Genomic DNA, 21,945 nt, shown 5'->3' on the forward strand with positions numbered 1-21,945 from the left:
CCAGAATGGACATGCCATCGAAAGAATGGGAGGGGGGAGTTGAAATGGTTTGCAGCTGGGAGATGCAGTTGTTTATTGCGAACCGAGCGTAGGTGTTCTGCAAAGCAGTCCCCAAGCCTCCGTTTGGTTTCCCCAATGTAAAGCAAACCACAATGGGTACAGCGGATGCAGTATACCACATTGGCAGATGTGCAAGTGAACATCTGCTTGATGTGGAAAGTCTTCTTGGGGCCTGGGATGGGGGTGAGGGAGGAGGTGTGGGAGCAGGTGTAGCGATTGCAGGGAAAAGTGCTGGGTGTGGTGGAGTTGGAGGGGAGTGTGGAGCAGACAAGGGAGTAACGGAGAGAGTGGTCCCTCTGGAAAGCAGACAAGGGTGGGGATGGAAAAATGTCTTTGGTGGGGTTGGATTGTAGATGGTGGAAGTGTCGGAGGATGATGCATTGTATTCGGAGGTTAGTGGGTTGATATGTGAGGACAAGGGGGATTCTCTTTGGGCGGTTATAGCGGGGACACGGTCGAGGGCGTTCTCGACCACTGCAGGGGTGGGGGGGTGGTGGTGCGGAGGGGATGTTGCAGTCCTTGAAGAACGAGGACATCTGAGATGCGTGGGAGAGGAACGCCTCATCCTGGGAGCAGATGCGGCGGAGTTGAAGGATTTGGGAATAGTGGATGGAATTTTTGCAGGAAGGTGGGTGGGAGGATATATTCTAGGTAACTGTGGGAATCGGTGGGCTTGAAATAGATATTGGTTTCTAGGTGGTTGCCTGAGATGGAGACGGAGAAGTCCAGGAAGGTGAGGGATGTGTTGGAAATGGTCCAGATGAATTTGAGGTTTGGGTGGAAGGTGTTGGTGAAGTGGATGAACTGTTTGAGCTCCTCTTGGGAGCACGAGGCGAAGCCGATGCAATCATCAATGTCACGGAGGAAGAGGTGTGGTTTAGAACTTGGCTAGTTAGATATTGAAAGGGTACTTCCTCTCTCTTGTGGGAAAGTCTAGAAGTAGCAGTCAAAGTTTAAAAATGGGGACACCCATTTAAAACTGACTTAGAATGTTTGTTTATTTTCTGCGGTTTGAGAGTCTTTGGAATTCCTTTCTTCAAAAGTTAGTGGCTGCAGAATCTTTACATTTTAAAATAAAAGAGCTACATAGATTCTTGATCACCAAGGGAACAAAAGATTACTGGGGATAAACAGGGGCGTAGATTTCAGGTTAAAATCACTTCAACTGAGATCTTATTGAATGGTGAGGCATGCTCAAGAGGATGAGTGATTTACCCCAGTTCCTTCCTCTTTTATGTTCTGTGAACTGCATGTTAGGTAATGCTGCTTTCGGCTGTGCTGATAGGAGGGCACCTAAACTGAGCAGGTTGTGTCTTAGGGACTCAATAAGACATCCCAAGAACAGTTGGATTGCTTTGTGAAATTGGGACTGAAGCAAGCCCTGGAAGCTGTTGGGGGTCAGTAAAGCCTGCAAGTAATGAATTGGTTTTGTTAATCTCATTCACAAATCAAAGCTTTCTGACAAGTTTTGTTGTTTTCCTTTAAGCAGCAATTATTTGTATTATATTCCATAATAGAACATTTCACCCTTATCTTTTTGATAAAAATAATTACCTTTCAGGTTCCTTTTCTGATATTCCAAGTCACTTGTGTTTCCCAGAAATGTTATTGATGAACTAAAAGAAATCGAGTGTACGAAATACATCCAAAGCTGCAAGAAGTAAATCTTAACAACTTCATTAAGTAGAGTGCACAGAAGTGAACTATTTAGTTAAATTGATCTTGAGTTTATAGATAAGCGTTCATTTAACTTCATTTAACTCTGTTTGCATAACCTTCTATTCCTTTATTTCCTTATGCTTCTCTTGTTTTCTGATGCTTATTTCTTCCCTCATCTACTCTCTCTCTTTAATGTTTTCTACACTGTTTGGGTAAAGACATTTGCTCCAAATTCCCTATTGGGTTTACTGGTGTTGACGATGTGTGTGCATGAATGTTAGTATGCATATATACTCTGGTTTTGTATTCCCCACAGGTGGAAATATTTTTTTCTGTATCCGCCCTGTTAAACTCTTGCAAAAGTTTTGAAAATCTCTGTCCGGTTATTCTCAACCCTGCACAGAAAACAGGCTCAGCTGCTTGTACCATTTATAAGCGAGATTCCTTCTCGGCTTTTGAGGTATCATTCTGGAAAACTGACTTTGTCCATGTCAATGACTTTGTATCTTTTTCATAATATGAGTCTTGGATTGTTCAGTTTTCCAAATGTGACCTAACCAGTGTTCAAGCTTTGCTTAACATCAGTCCTGCCTGAAGCAAGAATTGACTGACCCCATGCTTGGTTAATGACTCAGTGATGTAGGTCAGTTTTTTTTTAAGCTCATTTTAAGCATGGCATTTGAATGCAGTAAGTTTTTCGATCAGTTTCTGGTATCTAGCAGCCATGCTGACAAAACATAGACTGTTAAAGAATTAGGCTGAAGTGCTGTTGAAGAAATCTGTATGGGATGCCACTTTCCCATATTATGGTGAGTATTAATATATAACAATAAAAATTGATGACTGTCTTTCACAGAATATCAAAGTTATTACAGCACAGAAGGACGCCATTTGGCCTGCAGTGTTTGCACTGGTTGCCTGAATGAACATCTAACCTATTGCCATTCTCTTGCTACCCCTTATGTTCCTTTTGCAAATAATCATTGGGTTTACCTTGTGAATGTCTTATTTGAACCTTTCCGCACCACACTCATTCAGTATCCAGTCTTAATATTTTTACACTATTTTTATTTAAAGTTTACTTTAAATGTGTGATTTTTACTTTTGATGTTTTGTCTTTCTATTACAGAGCAGTGACAATTATTCATCAGCTATCATGCAGTATTTAAATGTGGATGATATTTTTGAAGCACCTTGCATGCAGCAATGTCAAGTTGGAGATACTTCTGTGGCAAATAATCGGGATAAATGTAAAATGCATCAATTAATGAAACCTAGATGTGACAGAAAGAAATGTGTTGAGAAGAGTAGCATTTTTTGCAAATTCGCAAGCAAAGCTAATGTATGCACTTCTTCTAAGACAAATAAAAGGACAAAAATTTTGTGTTCACCATCTTGTTCTAGAACTGCAAACTCTGCAGAAACCAGAGAAGCTGCATTTACCATTAAGGGAAATACTTCAAAATCAAGTGAACAGATCTGTCAGTTGGAGGAAAAATTTGAAGAGGACTTAAATGGTGAGATACAGAAAGCAACTAAGTTTATTGGGGCAGACATAACAGAAATCTTGGAGAGTCCCATGAAAATCTGTATAAATGTAGATTCTGCTGGAAGCAAATCAATAAGTTCTGAATACAAAATTGTTGATGCAAAGGAGAAAGAACAAATTAAGTGTCACGATTATGAACCAGTAAAAGATTACAAGGTAAAGGAAGTAGTGGCTGGAACACATGATCTGGTTTCCAAATGCAATGTTTCAAACTGTGTCAGCTCAGACTCCAGTAACTTAATTAATGAAATGTCAACAAATGGTATCAATCTGTCTAAACTGTTCTATCTACCGGATGGGCCCATAGCTTGGGGCCACAGTTCAGGGCACACATCTTCAAATACAGATTCTCAAAGGTATTCTTTCTTACCAGATGTTGAACATCCTAATTACGATTATGATGTGCATGTTCCTACAGGTGTAGAAATAGTTTTAGAAAGAGTAAAATCATTTCTTGCTACCTCTCCCCCTGGACTAGACATGCTTTCCTTTTGCGAAGAAGTGAATTATGAAGAAAATAATATTTCAAAAATCCCACCAAAAAATCCTTTAAATTCTGGCAAAGGAGGCAATCAAGTTTTCAGTGGTTCACCAACTAATATTAAACCAACAGATTTAGTGACTTGTAGAGAGCCTGAGGATCTGAGTGATCATGTTGGCATGCATTGCAGTCCTTCCTGGGATGATTTATTCGACAGTAAAGTTGAAGAACACTTCGATCAAGATTATCAAGCTCAATCTGGTGTAAATCAAGAAGAATTGCCTGATCCTTTGCGCGAGTATCATAACTCCCCTGATAAAAACAAAAACAGAACCAGTAAAATCTTCAAGGACTGTATAAATGACAAGCTATTTGCATTTGAGGAAAGTTTGCCTTTATTTGAAGATGAACCATCATTTGGCAGCCTTTTGTCCCAGCATGCTCCCAACTACAAAAATTTTGCGATCGGAAAGGATGTTTCTGAACTGGTGAGGCATTCTACTGGGTTGAACACACCACTGCTACATCCCCCAGCAGTTCCTAATAATTTAAGAAACCATGAAACTTGCAGGCCATTTTTGCATCACTCATTTGACAAACAAATGCTTCATGAAAATCTGTGCATTCAACAGCATAGATCAGTGATTGATAACAGCAATATGTACAATTGTTCAGAGGAAATCCTTTCGGTCAACTTTGATCTGGGCTTTTCATTTGAAGACTTAAATGAAAATAGTGATATTTACAACGAAACGACTGAATTGTCAGAGCATCATGCAGTCAAATCATCTTCTGATAACACAGATATAAGAAAGACAGAACTAGTTGAATGTATCCCTGAGGTTCAGAAAAACCACAACAGCAAGATTATTTCAAAATTATTTGAAGCAGGGACGAAAGTAATGAGAGATTGTTCGACACCAGACTCTGGAAAGCACACACCATTAACATCAAGCAAAATAGAAACCTTGCATCTTAACAACATTTGTTGGGCAACACAAGATTCAGCTCTGCTCTCTCCAAAATATCAGTCTGATCTTCCGGTACCCTCAGCCTTTTCTCCAACTATTGCAGCTTTTACAACACCAGAAAAAAGGCGGTCGCCTCTCAAACTCTGTAATATGACTTGCTGCAACCCACTATTTAAAAATGATCTAGTAATTAACCAGCACCCTGCACTAAATGTCACAGAAGTTTTAGTTGATAAAGGATCTTTGAAAGAATCAGCAGCTTCATCTAACGCTTGCACTGCAATCCACAGCACACCGAGAAGTGAAAAGTATGAAAAGAAGTCTGTTATACATAAGAAGAATATTTTTGGCAAAATTCTTGAAACATCTGTTAATGGTGAGCTACTTAATTTTATTTTAAGATCGTCAGTATGTTGGAATTTTGTTTTTCTTTGATTTGATAACACTAAGTTATAAATTCTACTGAAAATAGTCATTTCTTTGCCCAATGCTAGGTTTCCCTCTGATTCTCAATTCTGGCTGCAATTACGCTATGACAGTAGCATCGATACCAATGGAAAAACCATGAAGTACTGTTATATTTGGCTATGAATAAATACTTCATGTGTTATACCTCTGTGTTGCTGGACTATTTACATTAAAAATAGTTAATACGTGTACTGAGATGATGTGAACTGCGGATGCTGGAGAATCCGAGATAACAAAGTGTGAAGCTGGATGAACACAGCAGGCCGAGCAGCATCTTAGGAGTACAAAAACTGACGTTTCGGGCCTAGACCCTTCTTCGGAGGGTCTCTGATGAAGGTCCTAGGCCCGAACCGTCAGTTTTTGTGCTCCTAAGATGCTGCTCGGCCTGCTGTGTTCATCCAGCTTCACACTTTGTTAATATGTGTACTGTTCTGGTTCTACTATCACATGGACGTCTTTGTGTATATATTACATGCTGTGTGCAAGCTAGGCTTTGATCCCTGTCTCTGTCTGCAGACTTGAATTATTCAACATACAAGTGAGTAGTGACTATTTAAATAAGGTACTAAAAAGGGATTTGTGACGTGGGAAATCATGCCCCACAAGTAGTCGATGCCCTTAGAAAGGGTGTGATGTAATTGAGGAAAATTTGAGAAAGGGAAGAAATAATTTAAGGTGTTACACAGCTTGATATTAGTAAAGGCAAGCCAGGTTTGGATTTTTTTCATTCATTTGTTGTATCTAAGTTTCATAACTTTTGATATAACTTATTAAGAAATGCCTAATATTTTTAGAATAAAAGGATAATAATGTTTACCTTAATACAAACTTCTGTTTCCACATCCCCCTTAATGTTTTGAATAATAATTTTGATATTTAATGACTGTAAAGCCTTCACTTCACACTCATTCGTACTTTAAGTGAAAGGTTTGAAAACTTTCATACGATTAAAAACATTTGTCTGTTACTCGCAACAGTGTGTATTGAATGCTGTGCAGCCAGTGATGATGTTGCAGTTCACTTGGAGACGCATGCTTTCACATACATCTTGTGCTCCTGAGCTGTGGATAGTGACAATTGAGAGTCCGATGTTGTTTCTATCATGTGGTGGACCAGGAATTTCTCCTGCTGTAATCGCCTGCTGTTGGCATTTGTTTAAACGATTTGATGGTTGATGATGAACCTTGTTCAGTAATGAGCACATCTTCCTTGACTGTCAAGTCTTGATGCGACTTGAACCCAGAGCTTTTGGCTCAGAAGCAGGGATACTGAGCCACAAGACTGCATTTGCAGCTGTGTTAGAATTTTTAAATACAGTATGAGGGCTCTGCACTGGAATCCAAATGTGTACCTTTTAGTAGGTAGTTTGATGTTTGATCAAATGAGAACTTTACAATATGGTTGAAACCTTTAGAAACTTTATTTTCTATCATACCAAACCCAGAATTTTAAAACCAATACCATTCTGCTAATTCAGCAATTTATTATTGACAGTTTAACTATGTGAGGTCAAATGGGGAAGAGTGACAATGAAAGGATAGAATTAGTCATTGGAGGGTGACATTAATTTGAGTCTCTGGTCCTTAATCTAGATCATGGAAGCTACAATATTATGAGGTGTCAGCTTGTTATGGTGTGATGGGGAACGTTACTTCGGAGGATATTGGTAGAAAGCTCAAGGCAAACATACAGTGCATGGATGAACTGCAACAATTGTTCATTTTTATTTTGGTTTCAAAGCAAAACAGAGAACCTGCCCCGACCATGGCTAATGAGGGAAATTTGATTGTATTACATCCAAGGAAAGGGCCTTACAGAATGTCCAAAAAGGCTGACCTGAGGATTGGGAGCGGTTTAGATTTCAGCTAAAGAGAACAAAGGAATTGATTTATCAGGACTGAAGTAGACTATGAAAGTACGTTTGTGTGTTGCCTGCAAGCTAACTGCAAAAGCTTTTATTATAATGGGAAACTAAGATATAGCTGACCAATTTAATACATAATGTCAGAGATTGTAGGAACTGCAGATGCTGGAGAATCTGAGATAACAAGGTGTAGAGCTGGATGAACACAGCAAGCCAAGTAGTATCAAAGGAGCAGGAAAGCTGAGATTTTGGGCCTGGATGTTCTGAAGAAGGGTCTAGGCCTGAAACGTCAACTTTCCTGCTCCTCTGATGCTGCTTGGCCTGCTATGTTCATCCAGCTTTACACCTTGTTATCTCAAATACATAATGTCAGTTCTGTTATAAAGTGGAGGTTGACCCTTGCCTGAGAACCAAAACCAAAACGCCCAAAGACACCTTGCCCTATTATCTGTTGAATCGAGTGTGAAAAAAGGTGTAACCTGTCTTTCAGCAACTTCTAGTTGGTTAAATCAAATAAATCCCTGACACTCACTTTGTAATCAGTAAGTAACAATTTATTGATCTAACGCTAACAATAAACAAGTTAACTAAACTAATAATGAACTGAGCAAATCCTTCTATCTATTAACTGTTCCTGAATAACACAAGATTCTAATGGTATGCTGTTCCAATTAATATACACCGCACTTACTTAACAAAACAATACCATTTAACCTCTCAAAAATACCGCCAGGTTACGTCTTCTGGAATGTTTTGTGTTTTCTATTGTCAGTTCTTATGTCAGGAGTTCATTCTCTGTGAACTCCTCTGTCAGGAATCTTAGCTAGGAGTGCCGTGGTACCGTTGTGAATAGATGGTACTTTCTCTAAAAGCTGAGAGCTGTTATCTCTAGCAGGTGGTGGTTAGCTCTGCTGATTTTCCAAGTGCCCCCTTCTTTTGTACTCCTGATGACACATCAATTTCTTACAATTGGATTGGTCCTAGGTTGTCAAAATTATAAGATTCAAATTTGATGGGTAGTATCTCAGTGCCTGGTTCAAATTGATTGACTAAATTCAAAAACCTATTGTCTTCGTAAAAATGTAGCTTGGCCTATTAATGGTATGGCCTTTCGGTACAAACATTTCAATTTGGGTGCTGTCTGTAGTTGCAAGTTTTCAAGCCACTCACAGACATCTCCAAGCATCGAGAAAGCATAATCTTTTAAAGGGACCACACAATGCTTCCTCTCTCTCTCCACCCCCCCCCCCCACCCCACCTCACCCCTGCTTAACATTTTTAAAAGCAGCAATATTTTACAAATACCAAATTCTAACACCCTACCTCCCAATCCACAAACACTGTTCCCAACTTTGTAACAGGTCTGACTTCAGAAGCCACATAATGTCCCAAAAATGTTAAGGAACCTGGAATCCAGTGAACAGGAGGAACTGAACGAAACACATATTAATACGGAAATGATGTTGGGGAAATTGATTTATTAAAGTCTCTTAAATCCCCAGGGGTCCAGTTATCTACATCCCAGAGTACTTAAAGAAGTGGCTGTAGAAATAGTGGATGCGTTAGTGGTCATCTTAAAAGATTGCTGTCTTTGCCTGGTCTTGCCTATACTTGACTCCAGACTCATAGCAATGTGGTTCACTCTTGGGCAATTGGCGATGGGTAAGAAATGTTGGCCAACTCATGATGCTCACATGCGGAGAATAAATTTTAAAAAGTGAATGCAATGAAGATAAACGAGACTGATTCCTGGACTGGCAAGACTGATATACAAAAAGAGACAGGATTGGCTAGGACTTTATTCACTGGAGTTTAGATAAATGAGGGATTTCACAGAAACCGATGTTAGACAAAGTGAGCACAGGAAGAAAGCTTCTGATTATTGGGTCTCTCTGGATTACTAGTCCAATTACATTATTGCTGCACTACCAGTTCCCATAGTTAACATGCGCTGATGCTACTGTAAAGTGAATAGGTGTTTAAAATGGTGGATGGGGTACTGATTAGCTTTGGTAACTGTTTATAAACATGGCAAAGAGAAGATATGCCATAAAATGATCCATTCTGGTTTTCTCTCAATTGGCTGTCAGGATTGTCCCTTTTTTCATTCCAAACTTTCCAGTTCAATCCTCCTCTTAATCAATTAGTTTATATTTTGTCTGTGATTTGCAGCTGAAACTACAGTTTATTGATGCCTTTTATCAGCTGTTTATTATGTCTTTTTTTAAAAAGTATATATTGTTGTAATGTCTTTGAGACCCAAATAACAATTGTTTTTCAAGATGAATTTTGCAACTGTTTACAAAGCTGCTATAAATATTATGTTCAGCATATTTGAAAGTAGATCTTCAGTATCACAGAACTAGATGAATGTAACAATCCAGTTTATATAGTTTGATTTTAAGTGCCGTGGAGGCGTCCAAACAGCATATTAGCTGTAATATTTCTGTTCCTCAAGTTTTTAGTATTGGTTAAGACCGTAAGACCATAAGACATAGGAATGGAAGTAAGGCCATTCGGCTCATCGAGTCCACGCTGCCATTTAATCATGGCTGATGGGCATTTCAGCTCCACTTCCCTGCACTCTCCCCGTCGCCCTTGATTCCTTGTGGCCCACCACTCTCTGGCTGAAGAAATGTCTCCTCATTTCTGTTTTAAATTTACCCCCTCTAATTCTAAGGCTGTGCCCACAAGTCCTAGTCTCACCGCCTAACGGAAACAACTTCCTGGCGTCCACCCTTTCTAAGCCATACATTATCTTGTGTGTTTCTTTTAGATCTCCCCATAACCTTCTAAACTCTAATGAATACAATCCCAGGATCCTTAGCCATTCGTCATATGTTAAACCTACCATTCCAGGGATCATCCTTGTGAATCTCCGCTGGACATGCTCCAGTGCCAGTATGTCCTTCCTGAGGTCTGGGCCCAAAATTGGACACAGTATTCCAAATGAGGCCTAACTAGAGCTTTATAAATTTTCAGAAGCACATCACTGCTTTTATATTCCAACCCTCTTGAGATAAATGACAACATTACATTCGCTTTCTTAATCACAGACTCTACCTGCAAGTTAACCTTTTAGAGAATCCTGGACCAACACTCCCAGATCCCTTTGTACTTCTGCTTTATGAATTTTCTCACCATTTAGAAAATAGTCCATGCCTGTATTCTTTTTTCCAAAGTGCAAAACCTTGCATTTACTCACGTTGAATTTCATCAGTCATTTCCTGGACCACAGCCTCCCCACCACCTCCGTACTACATGTAGATGTTTGTTGCTAATGTTTAAAATTTTCTGTTCTTTAAAATTATTTTGTTGAAATGCTTTTGTAATAGTGCGATTCTTCTTATGTTCCTTTTACATTATGTAATGCCCAAAGTGTTGTTCATGTATATGTAATAAGGAATTTTGAGGTGTAGCACCCTCATCCTGGAATTCCACTTCATGATGCAGTTAATGTTACTACTTACACTATACTAAAATATTTCTCAGGTTTTTTGTAGGGTGAGTAATTTAAAATATTTGCTGCTTGAAAATAAATATTTGCTTTAATATTTTTCAATCACTGCTAATTTCTGGGTTTAAAGTACTTGGTGATTATACATCTCTGACCCACTCAATTGATTTATCACTGAATCCAAGAAACGTTTCTGACTTTACCTTGCTTTAGAATTGATAAATTTTGTTCTTTCTCAACTGAGTCTTGTGACAGACAATCCGAATGCTGCTGGCACCAAAATACAAAGTTTGTATTCAGTTAGCCTAAGTTTTGGTCCTATTTTTGAATCTATTTTATTTTTCCTTTTGTGAATTAATAGTGTAGATTATGTGCAGTTTTGGGCCCCATATCTTGGGAAAGATGTACTGGCCCTGGAGCAGGTTCACCAAAATGGACCCAGGAATGAAAAGCTAAGGAACATTTGAGGACTGTTGGTCAATACTTGGAGTTTAGAAGGATAAGGGGGAATCTAGTTGAAACTTACTGAATGGCCTGGACAGAGTGGATGTTGGAAAGATGTTTCCATTGGTGAGAGAGACTAAGTAGGAGACCCAAGGATACAGCTTTAGAGTAAAGGGAAGACCTTTTAGAACTGAAATAAGAAAAAAACCTCTTCAGCTAGAGAGTGATGAATCTTCAGTAGTGTTTACGGTGTCTATACCTCTTGTGGTTTTGAACACATCTCCAAATTGCTCAACTTTCACTTCAAAGAGTGGGACAGTGGCTCAGAGGTTAGCACTGCTGTGTCACAGCACCAGGGACCCGAGTTTGATTCCACCCTCGGGCGACTGTGTGTGTGGAGTTTGCACATTCTCCCGTGTCTGCATGGGTTTGCTCCGGGTGCTCCAGCTTCCTCCCATAGTCCAAAGATGTGCAGGCTAAGTGTGACTACACTAAATTGCCCATCGTGCTCAGGGGCATGTAGATTAGGTGGGTTATAGGTGGATGGGTCCAGGTGAAATGCTCTGAGGGTCGATGTGGACTTGTTGGGCCGAAGGGCCTGTTTCCACACTCTGTAGGGACTTTATGAAATATATCTAGTTTTTCCAACGAATCCATGCAACTGAAATACTTCCGCTTTAAAGCTGTTCTTGTAAATCTTCACTCCCTTCCTAAAGTGCAGTGCTTAGAATTGGTCACGTTACTCTAGCTGAGGTCAAACCAATGTTTCATAAAAGTTCACTGCAACTTCCTTGCTTTTATACTTTAGGTCTTTACAAGCAGTGCAGGATCTCAAATCTTATTGAAAATTTGGTCCATTAGCCCTGATGCTTTCAGCTTGTCACAATGAATGATCTGCAGTATCTAGACCAATAGCTTGTGTCAATATAACTCCTTCAACATGGCTAGATATGCTGTGGTTCTTAACAAATGCATAAACAGACAAAGTGGGTAATGAGCTAAAGTTGGGCATCTAGGGAATCGGGCAAGACAGAAAAGTGAAGTTGAGACTGATCAGCTATCATCTTATTGAATTTCAGGTAAAGTTTAAGGGGCCTTTTAGGCCTATTTATGCTTCTGCTTCATAATTCATCACTTTAGTTCAGTGGCACATATAGTCTGTATAGTGGAGGTTAGATGGGGTTGAAGTGAGAGGCTGGAGCTTTACATTTGAGATGGGACATTTTAATTTGAACGCATTGGGGTTCCAGGCTTAAATTAGTCACCAGCGTCAGGACTGATGGAGTGCCATAGGATAGGAAACAGAGCAGATTTTTGCAAGATTGGAAGGATAGTCTGGAAAGTGAGAGGCTAACCAGGAAAGCATCGATAATTGCTGAATTTTGAGGCAAAGATATGGATGTAGTGGATGGGCTGAGGCAGAGCAGAAGTGTATGATGTTAGAAGTAGAACGTGTGACTGAGACAATGGGATTGGGAGCTCAGCTCTGACAAATCCCCGGCAATTATAGACCGGTAAGTCTCACGTCTGTCGTCTGCAAGGTGTTAGAAAGGATTCTGAGGGATAAGATTTATGACCATCTGGAAGAGCATGGCTTGATCAAATACAGTCAACACGGCTTTGTGAGGGGTAGGTCATGCCTTACAAACCTTATCGAATTTTTTGAGGATGTGACTAGTAAGGTTGATGAGGGTCAAGCTGTGGATGTGGTGTATATGGACTTCAGTAAGGCATTTGATAAGGTTCCCCATGGAAGGCTCATTCAGAAGGTCAGGAGGAATGGGATACAGGGGAACTTAGCTGCTTGGATACAGAATTGGCTGGCCAACAGAAGACAGCGAGTGGTAGTAGAAGGAAAATATTCTGCCTGGAAGTCAGTGGTGAGTGGGGTTCCACAGGGCTCTGTCCTTGGGCCTCTACTGTTTGTAATTTTTATTAATGACTTGGACGAGGGAATTGAAGGATGGGTCAGCAAGTTTGCAGACGACACAAAGGTCGGAGGTGTCGTTGACAGTGTAGAGGGCTGTTGTAGGCTGCAGCGGGACATTGACAGGATGCAGAGATGTGCTGAGAGGTGGCAGATGGAGTTCAACCTGGATAAATGCGAGGTGATGCATTTTGGAAGGTCGAATTTGAAAGCTGAGTACAGGATTAAGGATAGGATTCTTGGCAGCGTGGAGGAACAGAGGGATCTTGGTGTGCAGATACATAGATCCCTTAAAATGGCCACCCAAGTGGACAGGGTTGTTAAGAAAGCATATGGTGTTTTGGCTTTCATTAACAGGGGGATTGAGTTTAAGAGTCGTGAGATCTGGTTAGGCCGCACTTGGAATACTGCGTCCAGTTCTGGGCGCCCTATTATAGGAAAGATGTGGATGCTTTGGAGAGGGTTCAGAGGAGGTTTACCAGGATGCTACCTGGACTGGAGGGCTTATCTTATGAAGAGAGGTTGACTGAGCTCGGTCTCTTTTCATTGGAGAAAAGGAGGAGGAGAGGGGACCTAATTGAGGTATACAAGATAATGAGAGGCATAGATAGAGTCGATAGCCAGAGACTATTTCCCAGGGCAGAAATGGCTAGCACGAGGGGTCATAGTTTTAAGCTGGTTGGTGGAAAGTATAGAGGGGATGTCAGAGGCAGGTTCTTTACGCAGAGAGTTGTGAGAGCATGGAATGCGTTGCCAGCAGCAGTTGTGGAAGCAAGGTCATTGGGGTCATTTAAGAGACTGCTGGACATGCATATGGTCACAGAAATTTGAGGGTGCATCCATGAGGATCAATGGTCGGCACAACATTGTGGGCTGAAGGGCCTGTTCTGTGCTGTACTGTTCTATGTTCTATGTTCTATGTTCTATGTTCTAAATAGGACAATAAGGCTGTGAACTGTCTGTTTTGGTGTGAGACCCAATCTGAGGAAAGGTGATTTGTCGTGGAACCTAATTGACAATGGCTTAGACTCCAGAGTTTAACTGGAGAAAATTGTGGCTCATTCATAACAATTTGCCAAATAAGCATTTTGACAATACAGTAGAATTGAGAGAATTGTTGCCTTTGGAAAGATGGGCGAGGCTGCAGTCAAGAGGGTGGAATTCTAATGACTTGGCCAGGGTAGAATGATGCTTGGTCAGCTAATTTGAAGGGGGTATGCACCTCACTCGTAATTGCTGAGGCCACATTTGCGACATTGATGAATGCTAATTCCAAAGGCAGAAACTTAATTGGCGAGATTTAAACACCGAATTGAGAGGAAGTTGGGTAAAGTTTGAAGAGGTGACAATGTTTTCATTGAGAAAGGTGCTTTTAAATGGAATAGCTATTTCCAAGGTTGCATCCCCATACTTCGTTTGGACCATTGGGTTGCTCTGTCATTAGAGAGAGGTGACCTGGTGTTGGTTTAACCTGAGGGTCACCTTGACTTGGGTAAGAGGAAAAATTGAGGCGAGTCCTTCGTGGTAACCTCACTTGGTATGAAATTGAACCCATGTTGACGTTACTGCATTATAAACAAATTGTCCACCAACTTGGCTAACTGACCTCCTCTTGTCCAAGAAAGCGTACTTTTCACATGCTATGTTCATAAATAATTCAAGATTTGCTATAATCATTGATTTTTATTTGAGTTAACTCAGTTACTGCCTTAAACCAGGTTTGTTAGCTTGCTGAGTACAATTTCCAACACCAGCACTGTGACCATTAAGTATTCAGATGTAAAACATTTTCTAATTGTCACATCATATTTTATTTCACATTAACTAAACAGTTATTTCTCCGTCAGTCTCATAAGCCTTTGGAAATGGTCAGTGGTTTGATGAACTAGGCACAGATACAATGGTTTCGATGCCATGCAAATATTTGCTGATTTGTAAGCTTTGAGTACCTTCTTATCTTTCATCCTTTCTGCTTAATTTCACGAACTTTACCTAGATTTTGTGACTTAATGAAAGTAAACTGTATAATACTGTTGACAGTGAAGAAGTTTACCCAAGATTACAAAGAGATCTTGATCACTTGGGTTGAGGAGTGGCAGTGGGAGTTTGATTTGGATAAATGTAAGTATTGCATTTTCAAAACGCAATAAAAGGACAAGACTTTTACCACTGATATATTGGCCCTTGGTGGTGTAGAACAGAGGTCTAGCAGTTCGGGTACGTAATTCTTTGAAACTTGTCATATGTTAGTTAAGGTGCTCAGCATGCTTGCCATCATTGTTTAGACCTATGAATATAGGAATTGGGCCATATATTGAGATTGTACAGGACATTGGTGAAGTCTCTTCTGGTGTACTGTGTTCAGTTCTGGCCACCCTGTTATAGGAAGGATATTATTAAACTGGAGATGGTTCAGAAAAGATTTACTAGAACGTTACTGGAAATGGAGTGTTTGAGTTATAAAAATAGATTGGAAAGGCTGGGACTTTTTTCACTGGAACGTAAGAGGTTGAGGAGTGACATTAGGGGTTTGTAAAATCATGAGTGGCGTAGATAAGGTGGATGACAAGCTCTTTTCCTGAGGGTGGGGGAGTTCTAAACTAGAGGGCATATTTATAAGGTGAGAGGAGAAAGATTTTAAAAATGTCATGAGTGGCAATGTCTTTACACAGAGTGTTTCGTGTGTGGAATAAACTGCAAGAGAAAGTGGTTCATGCAACTATAGTTATGATGTTTAAAAGGCACTTGGCCAAGTTCATGAATAGGAAATGTTTAGAGGGATATGGACCAAGTGCAGGCAGAGGGAGAATCATTTAGTTTGGGAACATGGTCGATATGGACTGTTTGGACCAAAGAGCCCATTTCCTTGCTGTATAATTCCACGACTCCATGAAGCCTTTAAATAGCTGGAGGAACAACCATTGTTTGTTCTGACCTCTATGTTCTTGTTGATTGGGAACAGTCATAAATTAATAGTAACTCATTAGTGGATTCAAATAAAAACTCCAGGCAAAAATAAATGCTGCATTTAAAATATTAAAATATTCAAATTTGCATTTACTTCCTGGTGAGGTATAATTATTCTGTAAAAGGAAACTTGCATTGCAAGTGATATGTGCGTTTTGTTCATATTTAAAAAGAAACATTCATTTCTGCCTTGTCCTTGTGATTGGTCCACGTTAATTAATCTTTTTTGTCAGCATTATAAATCCTTATAAGTCAAGTGAACATTAAGAAACAGGGCTTTTTGCTCTCGTATGATAATACTTACACTTAAAAAAACTTTTCAAAGGATTATTATTAATCAGCTATTTCTGATGTATGGGAAAATGTTTCTTTCCTCAGGTGGGTGCAACAGTGAGAGTGAAGATGAAGTTATCAGAAAACCTCGTAAAAGAATGAAACTTGGTGTTCTGGAATCACCTGAGGTAACTGGCATCAAAATACATTATTGTATAAGATCATTCAAGTGCATTTTTCCAACGCCAAAACTTGATTGAAGGTGAATGCAAGTACTTTTGTAAACTAATAAAGTGTAGGAAAGTGCTTTTGGTGCAACTTATTCAGTTTTAACTTTGATGCTGGAATGCCTCCACACACTGATCATCAAACGTGCAACTGACAGGAACATCCTTCAGCACTAGTAACGAGGGAGTGTAGATTGTAGGTGCTGTCAAGCTGCCTTCAGAGAAGGTTGGCTTGAAGAAGTAAGAACAGAATTCACTTTCATTTGAAATAGTCTACCTCCTTCAGATTGCAGAGAAGCAGGACTTGGTTTAGTCTTCAGGAGAGAGATTTGAAAGGACCTAAATACCAAGAATTTACACCTTTGCTTGCAACAATATAAGTGATTCATTACACTTATTTTTGCTCTCTCAATAGCAACAGTGACGATGCACAGAACAGGTCTTATGGGGATCTAGACCATATCCTATAAACATTTCCTAAAGCTGGCAAAGTTATCCTTGTATGCAATTTCAGTGCTAGTTTTGAATGTGTCCACATGGACAGGTGTCTTTGTTCTACACAAAGTTGAAAAGGAAATCCTAAATGGATGTTTGCTGTTTTAGTTCTGTGTCAAGGATAATCTCTGAACCACCCACGTAAGAACAGGACTGACCCTCTGAGCTTGCCAGCCATCTGGTTGGATCATGTGCCTTCTATTCGGTTGATCTGCCTTTTTCTCAAATCCCTACACGTGGGCCAAATGATCACCTCTTGTGATTACTTTTTTTCTATTAAAGTCTCACCTAATGAAACAAAATCCTAACATTTTCAGTTTTGCTAATTTCAACTTGTCCAGCATCCACAACAATAGGCAAATTAGGGGTTTCCACAATCCTTTGTGTGAATAATAAAGAACAACAAAAGTTACAGCACAGGAACAGGCCCTTCGGCCCACCAAGCCTGCGCCGATCCAGATCCTCTACCTAAACCTGTCACGTATTTACCAAGGATCTGTATCTCTCTGCCTATTCATGTATCTGTCTAGATACATCTTAAATGACGCTATCTGCCTGCCTTTACCAACTCCCCTGGCAATGTGTTCCAGGCACCCACCACCCTCTGTGTAAAGAACTTTACACGCATATCTCGCTTAAACTTCCCCCTCTCACCTTGAAGTCGTGACCCCGAGTAATTGAGTCCCCCACTCTGGGGACAAAGCTTCTTGCTATCTACCCTGTCTATACCTGTCGTGATTTTTGTATACCTCAATCAGATCCCGCCTCAACCTCTGTCTTTCTAATGTAAATAATCCTAATGTACTCAACCTGTCTTCATAGCTAGCACGCTCCATACCAAGCAACATCCTAGTGAACCTCCTCTGCACCCTCTCCAAAGCATCCACATCCTTTTGGTAATGTAGCAACCAGAACTGTACACAGTTTTCCAAATGTGGTCGAACCAAAGTGCTATACAACTGTAATATGACATGCCAACTCTTGTACTCAATACCATCCAATGAATGAAAGCATACCATATGCCGCCTTGACCACTCTATTCACCTGCATTGCCACCTTCGGGATACAATGGACCTGAACACTCAGACCTCTCTGTGCATCAATTTTCCTTAGGGCTTTTCCATTTACTGTACAGTTTGCTCTTGAATTGGATCTTCTAAAGTGCATCACCTCACATTTGCCTGGATTGAACTCCATCTGCCATTTCTCCGCCCAACTCTCCAATCTGTCTATATTCTGCTGCATTCCTTGCAGTTCCCTTCACTATCTGTGACTCCATCAATCTTAGTTTCATCTGAAAACTTGCTAATCAGACCATCTATACCTTCCTCCAGATCATTTATGTAGATCACAAACAACAGTGGCCCCAATGTGGATCCCTGTGGAACACCACTGGTCACAGTTCTCCATTTTGAGAAACTCCCTTCCACCACAACTGTCTCCTGTTGCCCAACCAGTTCTCTATCCATCTAGCAAGTACACCCTGGACCCCATACGACTTTACTTTACTTTCTCTGTCAGCCTACCATGTGGAACCTGATCAAAAGCCTAAGTGAAGTCCATGCATATGACATCTGCAGCCAGCCCTTCCCTCATCTATCAACTTTATGTTTTGTGATTTTTATTTTGTGATGTTTTAGCTCTAGTATCAATACTGTGCCTTACAGCTCTGAATTTTCCTATCAGAGAAAATAGTTTCTGCATAGAACAGAGAACATAAAACAGCACAGTACAGGCCCTTCGGCCCACTATGTTGTGCCACACTTTTACACTAATCTTAAGGTCTGTCTAATCTCCACCCCTACCTTATACTATCACCCATATGCCTATCTAATAGCCGCTTAAATGCCCCTAATGAGGTCGACTCCACTGCCCTCTCTGGCAATGCATTCAACAGCCCAACCACTTGCTGAGTCAAGAACCTACCTCTGATGTCTGCCCTATATCTACCAGCACTCACTTTAAAACAATGCTCTCTTGCGATAGCTACCCCTCCGTAGGAAAATTCTATCAGTTTCCCTTTGTAACTTAGAACAGCTCTCCGCACTGTCCACAATGCGACCCACCTTCATATCATCAGCTAACTTGCTAAACCATCCTTCCACTCCTTCATCCAAATCATTTACAAAAGTCACAAATGGAACAGGATCCAGGACAGAAACTTGTGGTACACCACTCCTGACTGAGCACCATGTTGAATATTTTCTGTTCACTACCACCCTTTGTCTTCTAAGGGTAAGCCAATTCTGAAACCAATCTGCCACATTTCCCCCTATCGCATGCCTCTACCTTCTGCATGAGCCTTCTATGGGGAACCTTATCAAACGCCTTACCTAAATCCATGTATACCACATCCACTGCTCTACCTTCATCCACGTGTTTGGTCACCTCTTCAAAAAATTCAATAATGTTTGTGAGGTTTGATCTACCCCCACAAATCCATGCTGACTTTCATGAATCAAACTGTGCCTTTCCAAGTGATCATAAATCCTAACTCTCAGAGCCCTTTCCATTAATTTGCCCACCACTGACGTAAGACTAACTGGCTTCTAATTTCCGGGGTTATCTATATTCCCTTTTTTGAACAAGGGAATGACGTTTGCCTGTCTCCACTCTTCCAGCACTGTACCTGTGGACAGTGAGGATGGAAAGATCATTGCCAAAGGCCCTGTGAGCTCTTCCCTTGCTTCCCATATAACCCTTGGACAAATCCCATCAGGCCCTGGGGACATATCTATCTTCAACTTCCTCCAGATTCCTAGCACATCTTCATTACTAACATAGACCTCCTCTATCCGACCAGCCTGTTTCTCACAGTCCTCTCCTACAACTAGGTCCCCCTCAGTTGTGAATACCGAAGAAAAGTATTCGTTAAGGTCCTCTCCTATCTCTTTAGGCTCCGTGCACAAATTCCCTTTGAAATCCTTGATCGGCCTTACCCTTTCTCTGGTCATTCTCTTATTCCTCATGTACGTGTAAAAAGGCTTGGAGTTTTCCTTGATCCTATCTGTCAAGGTTTTTCCATGCCCCCTTATAGCTCCCCTAAGCTCTTGCTTCATCTCCTTTTTGGCTAACTTGTATCCCTCTAGAGCCTTCTCTGTTCCTTGTTTCCTAAACTTTACACCTGCATCCTCCTTCCTCTTAACCAGACGTTTGACCTCATTGAGAACCAAGGCTCCTTCACTCGACCGCATCTTCCCTGCCTGCTAGAGACAAAATGTTGATCACACACAGTATGCATTCCTTAAACAATCTCCACATTTCAATAGTGCCCAATAGTGCCCTTCCCTGACGGCATCTGCTCCCATTTTATGTTACCCAGTTCTTGCATAACAGAATTGTAATTACCCTTCCCCCAATTATAAACCTTACTCTGTTGTTTGTACCTTTCCTTTTTCCATGACTTTTGTAAAAGTAACAGAATTATGATCGATACCGCCAAAATGCTCTCCTACCAACAGGTCTAAGACTTGGCTCGGTCATTGCCAAGCGCCAAATCCAAAGTGGCGCCTCCTCATATTAGTCAATCTACATATTGTGTCAGGAATCCTTCCTGAATGCACTGGACAAATTCCGTTCAGTCTAAACTATTACAACTAAAATGTTTCCAACCAATATTTGGAAAGTTGAAGTCGCCCATGACAACAACCCTGTGACTTCTGCACCTTTCCAGTATCTCTCTCTCCCAATCCGTTCCTCTACTTCTCTGCAACTATTCAGGCCTCTGTTTTTTAAAAAAAAAACAATGAAGTGACTGCTTCTTCCTTGTTCTTGACCTCAACCCAAACTGACTCTGTAGACTATCATTCTGGGACTGCCTTTCAGTAGCTGCTATATTAGCCCTGACCAGCAATGCCACTCCCCCACGTCTTTTTCCACTCTCCCAATTTCTTTTAAAGCATCTAAATCCTGGAACTTCCAACGACCATTCCTCTCCCTGAGGTACCCAAGCTTCTGTAATGGCCACAACATGGTAGTCCCAAGTACCAACCCATGCTTCAAGTTCATCCACCTTATCTCTGATACTTCAAGCTTTGAAGTATACACACCTTAAACCATTTCTGTGTCCATAATTATGCTCCATCTACTGCATTTCTTTATTAACACCCTCACTCCCTGTTGTGTCTGTTGGAAGGCTGAACACCTCATTCTCTGCATTATATATCTGGTTCCCCACCCCTTGCCAATCTAGCTTAAACCATCCCAATTAGCTTGAGCAAACCACCCTCCCAGGATACCTGTGCCCTTCCGGTTCAGATGCAAACCATCCTTCCTGTACAGGTCCCACCTTCTCCAGAATGTGCTTCAATTTTCCATATAATGGACGCCCTCCCTCCTACACCAGCCCTGTCGCCACATGTTTAGCTGCACCCTCTCCCTATTTCTTAACTCGTTATCATTTGGCACTGGTCATAATTCAGAGATAACCACCCTGTTTGTCCAGACTTCAGCTTCCAACCTAACTCCCTGTAATTGTTTTTCACATTTTCAGTCCTTTTTTTACCTCTCTCATTGGTACTGATGTGTACCATGACTGCTGGTTGCTCCCCCTCCCCCTTAAGGATCTTGAAGACGCGATTCGAGAAGTCATAGACCCTGGCACCCAGGAGGCAACATACCATCTGTTTATCTCATTTGCATCCACAGAATTGCCTGTCTGTGCCTCTTGCTATTGAATCCCCCACTACACTTGCTCTCCTATTTCCCCCTCCTTCCCTTCGGTGCCACAGGGCCAGGCTCAGTGCCAGAGACCTGTCCGCTAGGGCCTTCCCCTGGTAGGTCACTCCCCACAACTGTATCCAAAACGGTATACTTATGAGGGGAACGGCCACAGGGGAATCCCTGCCCTGTCTGCCTTTCCCCTTCCTGACAGTCACCCAACTACCTTTTTCCTGTACCTTGGGTGTGACCACCTCCCTATAACTCCTCTCTATCACCCCCTCAGCCTCCCAACTGATCTGGAGTTCATCCAACTCCAGCTCCAGTTCCCTCACACGGTTTTTGAGGAGCTGGAGTTGGGTGCACTTCTTGCAGGTGAAGTCAGAAGGGACACCAGCAGTGACCCTTACCTCCCACGCCCTGCAAGAGGATCACGCAACTGCC

At 41.1% G+C, this 21,945-nt stretch overlaps 1 protein-coding gene across 3 annotated transcripts in view; it reads left to right on the forward strand.

Moving 5' to 3' along the window:
- Positions 1-21,945, forward strand: part of fancm (FA complementation group M) — a 149,004-nt gene that overhangs the window by 89,379 nt on the left and 37,680 nt on the right. For all 3 annotated transcript variants that reach the window (XM_048537195.2, XM_048537196.2, XM_048537197.2), the window contains 2 exons: positions 2,849-5,096; positions 16,226-16,308. In XM_048537195.2, coding sequence (XP_048393152.2) covers positions 2,849-5,096; positions 16,226-16,308 — 2,331 coding nt within the window. The remainder of the gene's footprint in view (positions 1-2,848; positions 5,097-16,225; positions 16,309-21,945) is intronic.

Source organism: Stegostoma tigrinum, chromosome 10 (assembly GCF_030684315.1).
Source record: "Stegostoma tigrinum isolate sSteTig4 chromosome 10, sSteTig4.hap1, whole genome shotgun sequence".
Taxonomy (NCBI): Eukaryota; Metazoa; Chordata; class Chondrichthyes; order Orectolobiformes; family Stegostomatidae; genus Stegostoma; species Stegostoma tigrinum.